Source organism: Mastomys coucha, unplaced genomic scaffold (assembly GCF_008632895.1).
Source record: "Mastomys coucha isolate ucsf_1 unplaced genomic scaffold, UCSF_Mcou_1 pScaffold11, whole genome shotgun sequence".
NCBI classification, from domain to species: domain Eukaryota; kingdom Metazoa; phylum Chordata; class Mammalia; order Rodentia; family Muridae; genus Mastomys; species Mastomys coucha.
Window position 1 is genome coordinate 10,325,365 of NW_022196893.1, and position 10,200 is coordinate 10,335,564.

A 10,200-nucleotide genomic window follows, 5' to 3' on the forward strand; every position below is an offset into this window, starting at 1 on the left:
GTATAGTAGTGGTGATGTGATGGTATTAAAAATGAATGTGTACTTAGCATTCATTTGGGTCTAATAAGTAGCTCAGACTTCACAGACTTCAGCCTTTGGTCCTAAATCTGTCCCTCCCTCGAGTCCCTTATTTGTGATCTATAGTTTGCTGATCTTCAGACCTAAATCCTAGGCATCATCTTTGGTAACCTCCACTATACCCTAATTATACTACATTAGCAAACCCTGCCTGTTCTGCTATTAAAAAGTAAACGACCTAGCTTCTTTCATAAATATATTACAATTATAGGCTCTGGGGGAGAAGAGATAAGTCTGGGAGAAAAATCTATAAAATTAACTATTATAAAAATAAAAATAAAAATAAACTCGGTTGCCCCAGATGCTTGAAAGCAGAAAGGTCACTTGAGCTGCTATTCTTAACATCAGTCAGGAGAATCTAATAAAACATAGTTTTTAAAAAAATGAGTCTAGCATTGGTAGTTCAGTAGTAGAATTCTCACCTCCCATGCAGGAGGCCCAGGTTCGATTCCCAGACAATGCACATTGTCAGTGGTTAAGAGCACTGGCTGGTCTTCCAGAGGTCCTGAGTTCAATTCCCAGCAACCACATGGTGACTCACAACCATCTATAGGGGGATATGATGCCCTCTTCAGGCAGGTAGATATATATACAGCAGAGCACTCATGCATTAAATAAAAAAAATTTTTAAAGATGAAATATTTGGAGGAAAACACACTAAATCAATTTTGGGGTAATGACAATACATGTCAGAAATCATAAGAATAAATGAAAAGGGGTTGCTGAGTAGTGAGACCTACAAGGTCTAAGAAAATTGTTTCTTCTAAAATATTCAATCTAACAACTGATTTTTAAATACACTCAAAGTGGGGAATGAATTTTTTTTCATCAATGAAGATGGAAAAGAAGGAAGTGTAAGCAGACTTTTCAGGTCATAGACAAATGAAGTCTAATTTAAAAATGACTTATGAGTGTGAATTCCTTGAAAGAAATGTAATCTGTTCCCTAAAGCAGCCTGGAATTTGCCTCACATTCACTTTGGAACAAAACACTACAAAACTCCTTCAAGGAGGAAGCTACTTCTACCTACAACAGTGGAAATCATGATGAGATTCAGGAAAAGAAACGTGGACCCCAAAGGTTGTACTTAGTGGTGATAAAAAGTGAGATACACACTCAAATTCCTGACTCCCAGTAGTGATGTGGAAAACCATCTTCCTCTTTTCACTGTACTGAAATGCAGTTAGGAATCCTGGTTCCTAAAGAAAGACAACAGAGAGGTTAAAACAGGATAAAATGATTGGAATGCCAATAGCCTCCCAGCAATACATGCATCACACGCTCATCTATCAAGGTTATCATTTGTGCATGCTCTTCTTTGAAGATTGTATCAGAACATGGACAAAAACATAGTCTTGACACTGGAGAGATGGCTCAGTAGTTAAGTGTAGGGGGTCCAGCCAGCTTGACTGGCAAATCTGGGCGTCAGACCTCCGCTCCGTTTGAGATGCCACAGTTAAGAGCTCTTGTTCCTTTTCCAGAGGAAATGGGTTCAGTTCCTAGCATCCACATGGTAGCTCACAACCATCTATAACATCAAATGCCCTCTCCTGTTCTACATGGATGCTGCACGCACATAGTATACGTACACTCATACAAAACACTCATACACATAAAATAAAATATTTTTTAAAAAAGTTCTTATTGCCATCTCACATTCTCATTGAGTTATATGATAAAGGGCACTTGACACAATTCATCATGGAGCTAATACAAATAATAATATTGTATCTTTAGAGGATAGCTTTTAAGAATAAATGGAAAAGGTTCATGGCACAAAACAAAACAGCATTTTACTGAATGATTTAATTGATCTCATTCAATAGCATCATTTTCCCCTGAACTCTAGACATTTCAAGGATCCCAGAAAGCGTAGTTTTCACTATTCACGTCTTTCCATGGCAGATGCATCCTTATTTGCTGAATTAACAAGCTACACTGATGTAGTGATAAACAGTGAAAACAGACATAGATGCAGTTAATTATTTGTCTCTGTTGGTCCATGTTCTTAACAGTGGTTCTTAAACTTTGAAGAACTTGGGGAAGGGAAGAGACTAAGCCAAGGCCCAGCTTTAGCCAAAAAAAGGGTAAGACTATGGATGCATAAAAGGTGTTCTTTTGTTTTTCTTTGAATAACTGAAATTTATCGCTGGGAAGATGGCTTAGTGAGTAAGAACACTTGTTATGCAGGCAAGAAAGCCTGAGTTCAAATTCCCAGCAGCTAGTAAAAAGCTAGGTATGGTTGTTTGTGCTTGTAATCCCAGCCCTGGGGAATGGAGAGAGGTGGCTCTCAGGAGCTCAACTGGCCAGTCAGCCTAGCCAAAACTAAGCCTCCGATTCTGTTAGAGAGACCTTCTCTCAAAAACAAGGTGGAGAGGAGTAGAGGAAGACAGTGGATGCCTCTGAGTACACAAGTCTAGGCACATGTATCCACACACTAACACATGTACTTATAACACACACACACACACACACACACACACACACACAATTTAGGGGCCGAGGAGATAGTTCAATCATTAAACTTTTGCTTTGCAAGCACAAAGACTTAATTAAGTTCAGTCCCCAGAATTCATGTAAAGAAAGCAGTAGCCAGGAAGTGGTAGTGCACCCCTTTAATCCCAGCACAAAGAAGGCAGAGGCAGGTGGATCTCTGTGAGTTTGAGGTCAGACTCGTCTACAGAGTGAGTTCCATGACAGCCAGGTTACACAGAGAAACCCTGTTTTGAAAAACAAACAAACAAACAAACAAAAAAAAACAAGAAAAAAACAAAGAAAGCAGAAAGTAGGATATAGACAATGTAGATTCTTGGAGCTCACAGGCTAGCCAGCCTAGCCAACTTCATGAATTCTAGGCTAGTGAGAGAATCACCACTCTGCCTCAAAAATAAAATAAACAAATAAAATGAACAAGTAAACGGTGCCTGAGGAATGATATCTGAGATTTCCACATACTTGTACACATATGCATACACACCCAACCAGCACACACATGTAAAATAATGAGACTATGAGCAATGGTAAAATGACTCTAGGTAAAAGTGCTTGTTTTGACCTTGACTTGAGTTCAATCCCAGAATCCAATTAAAAGAGAGAACCAACTCCACAAAGTTGTTCTCTGAACCTATATGCCATAGGTGCAAATCTCTCCCCTCTACATCACACACACACACACACACACACAATTTTAGCTAGGCTGTGGTGGTGCATGCATTTGATCCCAGCACTTGGGAGGCAGAAGCAGGGGGATCTCCTAGTTCCAAGGCTAGCCTGGTCTGCATAGTGAGCTCTGGGACAGCCAGGGATACATAGTGGAAACCTGTCTTGGAAAACAAAACCAAAACAGAAGAGTTTAGGTCAGTCTATATGCTTTTCCCCGACAGTCTTGCAATCCGTGGAGCCACTGGAAGGTATAGGTTATGAACCCAATAGCCTTAATGGACATATTCATGGTCATATTTATTTCAACTCCACACACATAGATCCAACTGATGCTAGTCTCTTTCCAATCCAGGGCTGTCTTCTCAAATGGCCTATACCAGGGAAAAGCAAATTCTTTACTACTGAGTGTCAGAGCAGCTATAGGCATATATGAGAAGACAAGACCAAACTAAGGAGGGGCAGGCAAAAACAGACAAATGGCAGAGGAACAAAAAGCCAGCGTAGTATAAAGGCAAATTTTGGTAAAATAATCACCTTCAATAGTATAGCACGAATCTTTAAAAAGCAAAGTAAGCCTTCTGTTTTAGATCTTAATTACCTTAGCTGTACATATTTAACTGTATGTGTGTATGGGTGCACACCATGATGTTTCTTTCTACCATGTGATTCTAGGAATGGAACTCAGGCCCAGTCCATATTCTATGTTTGACCCAATCTTCCAGAGACTAATTAATGTGGCTCTGAAATTGAAGTAATGAGCAGCTAACATGGGAGTCTAACATACTGTGCTCTATCTACAAGAACTTACAAGTTCCTACTGTAGTTTCTAGTGTTCATGAGAAAAATGACACTGCTAAACTAACACAGAGAAGAATGAACTTGGCTTACAATCAGTTTGTTGGCTGCCTCTTTAATCTTTTCCACTTTGGCTTCTGAGAGGCCTTTGACATTGCAGAGGGCTCTTCTTGTTGTCATTTGTATGCCTTTAATGGTACAGATTCCTACAGACTTCAGTTTCTTAATATCAGCCATGTTCTGAAATAAAAGAATGGGCGTAGCAGATTGATAAAATGCCAACCTAAAAGGCTTCTCTACTATGTCATGAGCTTCGTGTCCATCTCTTTCCATCACAATGCTAATTTTACACAAGCAACCAGGTGGAACCCACCCACCTCCTAGCCAAATGTTCTGGAAATATCAGAGTAGAACATACCCAGCATGTTGCCAAATGTTCTGGCTCTGCCCTGATTTTCCCAAGAATGTTAGTGAGACCATGGCAATGTAGCAAGGAATTAAAAAGAAAAGTCTGTTGGTGGAAAAGCTAACAAGTTTCTCACACATTCACCCCCTCAGTTCATCTCCTTCTTTTTACAAAACTTCATTACCAATATGTTCTCTACAGTTTTCAAAGTTTATTTTTCCGTCTGCTCCTGAAGAACACAAATAACTGCATCACCAAAAGACTGGGACTTTCTCACACTTCTATTTTCTAAAATCAATGGGAAGAGATTAATATGAAGATTTCAAAAGACAACCTCAGCAAACTTTTAACCAATGATTGCTGTTCACATCCACATACTTTGATAATCTACATTTCTGCCACCATGATTTACCCTGGCCATTCGACAAATAGAATTTTCTGTAAAAGAAAGCATATCTATCTAGTGTAAGACCTAGAAAGACAAGGGGCGGTTGTTTAGAGAAACTCTGAACACCTCCAGCTGAACCAGTGGTCCTCAATTACTGGGAGTCCTTGACAGTGTCTACAGCCATTTTTGGTTGTCACAGGTAGGAAGTACTACTGGTGTAAATGTAGGAGGAGAAGCCAGATATATGACTTCAGTTTGATGTCACTACAGATATCTGTGAGTTGTAATTCCATGAATGCCCAAAGTAAAACTAGCTAGTTGGGTTTTTTCTTGTATAATTTTCAAGCATACTATAAACAGACCAAACCACTAGAGTGGTATGTGCAGTTTTATTATTACTGGTCCTGGAGTATGTCTTTGGCAGATCAACCGGACGCACTCCAGCTTTGATGAAGTCCCTTTTATCTTGGCCAATATATCCTTCAATTTGTGGGGTCCTACATGGGCTTGCTGCCATCCAGGGAGTTCCATGTAAATTCCTCATATTTATATTCTCTAAAACTTTGCATTTGACTGCTTCTTGCTTCAGTATCTTGGCTCCATAGGCTTGGTTCTCATATACTAGGTTTAAATTGTTCTGGAATACCAAGCATGTTGCTAAACAACTTAAGACACATAGACAGCCCAGTTCACCACATAATAAAGAATTATCCAGGATTGGTAAGGACAAGGCTGAGAAAATGGGACAGATCACTTAATGCAGTACTGAAAAGTTACTCACAATTCCATGCTTCTGTAACAGGTCAATGTCTTGAAACAAACTTTCCTAAATGAAATGAAACAGAAAGAGTGGATTTTAGATTTCTTATTTAAAACATATCTCACATTTTTGGGAGTGACTAATACTGATTTACTAGTCATTCCATAATACTTCAATTCTACTTCTCTAAACCCTGAAGAGAGATCACTTTTTCAAACATGTTACATATTTAGAACATGCAACAATAAAGTCCTAGGTAGCTCATCACATTTGCAATGACTTCCATAACTTAAAAAAATCTCTCCAAAACAGTGGAACATTTGAGCTTATTTTTTTAAAAATGTCTAGTTTTTTGTGTCTGGGTGTGGGGCCTGCATATATGTCTGTATGACCACGTGCATGCAGTGTCCTCTGAGGCTAAAAGAGTCATCAGAAACTTGGAATTGGAGTTTGTCATCACATGGGTGCTGAGAATCAGATCCGGTTCTCTGGAAAAGCAGCTACCTTAGCTGCTGAGCCATCTCTCCAGCTTTCATTTGACCTATTTTATTTAATGCAAATCTTGATATCCTTGTTCAGGACCAATTGCATAGATAGGAGTAAGGTGCTATTAAACTACTTTTATATGAAGCTGGAGATGTAACCAGTGGAAATGCAATTGCCTACCAGCAGGAGGTATTGGATCAGATCTCTCCACTACAAAACAAACAACAAAAAACTTTCATGCCAGTTGCTAAGTAGCTAAACTTAGCACCCTTGCCAAAGAAATCTTTACACATTTATGTGTGTGGCATATTTCTACTTTTAGTTGCTAAAAATAGTAGCTTAAAAACAAGGAACTTGATTTTTGTGGAAAGGCTGGATGTCAACCTAACTTTCAACATTCTAATAATACCTCCTCATCTTGGAATCCCGATTCTTCCTGCACAATTTGATCCTCTTTCATGTTGAAAGGAGAGCGGCAGTAAAATAATCAATTCTGGAAAAATAAGAAATATTATTTAAGAAGTAGTTTTCTAAATTTGCTTTTTTGTTTTTGTTTTTATGAAATAGGGTTTTTCTTTTCTTTTTTTTTTAAAGGTTTATTTATTATTATAATTAAGTACACTGTACTGTCTTCAGACACACCAGAAGAGGGTATCAGATCTCTTACAGGTGGTTGTAAGCCACCATGTGGTTGCTGGGATTTGAACTCATGACCTTCAGAAGAGCAGTCGGACTCTTATCCGCTGAGCCATCTCTCCAGCCCGAAATAGGGTTTTTCTGAGTAGCTTGGCTATCCTGGAACTTGCTCTGTTAACCGGGCTGCCCTCGAACTCAGAGATCTCCCTGCTTCTGCGTCCTAAGCACTGGGACTCCCACCACCTCCCAGCTCTAATTTGCTTTCTATGCTATGCAAAACATTGACCAAAAGCAACTTGGGGAGGAGAGGGTTTATTTGGTTTACACACCCTAATCACAGTCCATCACTGAGGGAAGCTAAGGTAGGAACTCAAGGCAGGAGCCTGGAGTTAGGATCTGAAGCACAGGCTGTGGAAGAGTGCTGCTTGCTTGCTTGTTCTCCATGGCTTCCTCAGCCTGCTTTCTTATAGTACTCAAGATCACCTGCCCAGGTGGTCCTGCCCACAGTAGGCTGGGCCCTCTTCTATCAATCACTAATTAATAATATGACCTAAAACTGAATCTTGCCAGTGCATTTTCTCAGTTGAGGCTCTCTCCCTTCAGATGACTCTAGTTGGTGGTGTCTAGTTTTAACGAGCCAGGACACCCACCCCAGACACTATTGATGATACTCTGCTACACTTGCAGACAGGAGCCTAGCATAAATGTCATCAGAGGTGCTTCACCCAGCAATTGTTAGCCAAACATTGAGTAGAGCTTGGGGACTCCTGTGGAAGAGGGGAGGAAGAATTAGGGGAGCAAGGGGAGTTAAGGGCACCACAAGAAAACCTCAAGTCAACTAACCTGGGCCCATGGGGGCTTAGGGAGACAGAACTGCCAACCAGAGAGCATGAATGAGACAGACCTAGGCCCTCTGCGTGTAGCAGTTATGCCACTGGGCCTTCTTGTAGGACTCCTAACTCAGGAGCAGGGTCTGTCTCTGACTGTATTGCCTATCTTTGGATCTCTTTCCCCTAACTGGGATGCTCTGTGTAGCCTCAGTGGAAGAGGATGCACCTAGTTTTGTTACAGCTTGATATACTGGGCCTGGTTGCTGTCCATGGGAGGCCTCCCCTTTTCCCAGTAGAACGGGTAGATGGGGGAGGGGGTGAGGTTAAGTGAGAGGGAGGGACTGGGAGGAGAGGAGGGAGGGGAAGCTGAGATCTGGATGTAAAGTGAATAAAGAACTTTGTCAATTAAGAAAAAAACTAGCCAGGACAATATCCAGTAACTAAGTTTTTAAAAAATCCTGGGAAGCCATAGACATAATGGTACATTACAATAAAATGTAGTCTGAATAATATTGTTCCTAGACTATTCCTTTTCTGTTTTTTAAGAATTATTTATTTTGCTGGGTGGTGGTGGCACACACCTTTCATCCCAGCACTTGGGAGGCAGAGGCAGGTAGATTTCTGAGTTCGAGGCCAGCCTGGTCTACAGAGTGAGTTTCAGGACAGCCAGGGCTACACAGAGAATCTCTGTCTCAGAAAAAAAAAGGAAAAATTATTTATTTTATATATGTGCATACACTGTCACTGTCTTTAGACACACCAGAAGAGGGCATTGGATCCTAGTACAGATGGTTGTGAGCCACCATGTGGTTGCTGGGATTTGAACTCTGGACATTTGGAAGAATAGTGAGTGCTCTTACCGGCTGAACCATCTCTCCAGCCCCTTGTTTTGTTTTTGTTCCTCTGTGTAGCCCTGGCTTTCCTCACATTTCCACATTCAATGCCAAAGTCAAGTGTTGGGTGCCAGCACAAAGGAAACAAAGTACTAAGGTGGCAAAGAGTTGGGTACAAAAGAGGGCAGGACTTGAGTGGGGTCTTCTGGAATATTGGGGCGGGTTTGTTTTTGTTCTTTTCAGCCTTGAGTGAGGGGTTTTGCTAATAGCCTTGGCTGTCCTGAAACTCCTTAAGTAGAACAGACTAGCTTTGGGTTTGCAATGAATTTCCTGCCTCTACCTTCTGAGAGAGAGAGAGAGAGAGAGAGAGAGAGAGAGAGAGAGAGAGAGAGAGAGAGAGAGAGAGGAGAGAGAGAATATGAGTGTGTGTTTAAGCTTGGAACTCAGATTCTCCCCAGTTCTGCAACTCCAGAGTGCAGTACCATGCCCATCTCTTAGCTATTCGCATGATTAGCCTAAATACCAGACTCTTTTTTAAAAAAGAAAAAAAGATTTATTCCCCGGGTGGTGGTGGCACACACTTTTAATCCCAGCACATGGGAGGCAGAGGCAGGCAGATTTCTGAGTTCGAGGCCAGCCTGGTCCACAGAGTGAGAGTTCCAGGACAGCCAGGGCTATACAGAGAAACCCTGTCTCGGAAAACCAAAAAAAAAAAAAAAAAAAAAAAAAAAAAAAAAAAAAAAAGGATTTATTTTTTAATGTATATGAGTACACTATAGCTGTATAGATGGCCATGAGCCATCTATGTGGCTGCTGGGAATTGAACTCTGGACTGCCCCGTTCGCTCCACCCCACTTGCTCCGGTGTAATTCTCTGCAGCTGTCTTCAGACAGCACCAGAAGAGGGCGACCGATCTCATTACGGATGGTTGTGAGCCACCATATGGTTGCTGGGATTTGAACTCAGGACCTTTGGAAGAGCAGTCAGTGCTCTTACCCACTGAGCCATCTCGCCAGCCCCAATACCAGACTCTTCTTACGGAGGAATGCAAATCAATCGCCTTTCCTTTTACGACAGAGTCTGTCAGATTCACTGGCCTTGCCGGGATCCCTCTGCTGGATCCCATGCACCCCGACCCTGGGATCAGAAGCGGGGCGCCCAGCCTCGGTTTCAGAGGCCTGGTGGGGAGCATCAGGGCAAAGAGAAGGCGGTTAGAGGCCCGTGGCCCCCGGGCAAGCGGCTCAGTCAGGGCCCGAGGCCTACACCTTCCGGGCCGACCCTCGTCACGCGAGGAGGCCTTAAGTCTAGGGTCGGACTTGATTTACAGGAGGGTGGCAAAGTCTCGAACTCACTACACGCCTCGGAGCCGGGGTGGAAGGCGACAGACCCCAGGCCGGGTCCAACCACGACCAAAGATCACCACAGGAAGGGCGCGGGGAGGAAAGCTTGCTCGAACGCGTCGAGTTTTCCTCAGATTTTCCTGCGCCTCCTCTTTCCGCCACTCACCCCACTCGAACCCACAGCCTCCCTCCCCGAGATTTTCAAGCTGAGTCCCTTACGGCTCCTGCTCCTCCGGCTCTGCGGTCCGGAATTCTAACGCGGACCCGGAATGCGGAGGCCGACAGACAGCCCAGTCGTCGAGTATCTCTGGGTCTGGCGGGAAAGGAGGGCCGCGGGGGGGTGAGCCCCTGTGTGGGCGGGGCTAGGGCGGGGCTACGAGCTGTGGGCGGGCTCCTGTTGTGGACAAGCCCCCGGTGTGGGCGGGGCTCGGCGGGGCTCCCGCTGTGGACATGCCCCAGCGTGGTGTGGGCGAGGCTCCTGCTGTG

The 10,200-nt window shown here is 42.9% G+C and overlaps 1 protein-coding gene across 2 annotated transcripts in view; it reads right to left on the reverse strand.

The window, feature by feature from the left end:
- The window catches only part of Dmc1 (DNA meiotic recombinase 1), a 44,231-nt gene extending 34,031 nt beyond the window's left edge, over positions 1-10,200 (reverse strand). Inside the window, exons 1-5 of one of the 2 annotated variants that reach the window (XM_031358109.1) lie at positions 9,934-10,200; positions 6,485-6,568; positions 5,611-5,655; positions 4,129-4,275; positions 1,195-1,277 (exon numbers count right to left, since the gene is read on the reverse strand). In XM_031358109.1, coding sequence (XP_031213969.1) covers positions 1,195-1,277; positions 4,129-4,275; positions 5,611-5,655; positions 6,485-6,535 — 326 coding nt within the window. In that variant the 5' untranslated portion in view covers positions 6,536-6,568; positions 9,934-10,200. Of the gene's footprint in view, positions 1-1,194; positions 1,278-4,128; positions 4,276-5,610; positions 5,656-6,484; positions 6,569-9,370; positions 9,545-9,933 lie in introns of those variants that run through there. The other variant, XM_031358111.1, reaches the window with a different exon arrangement.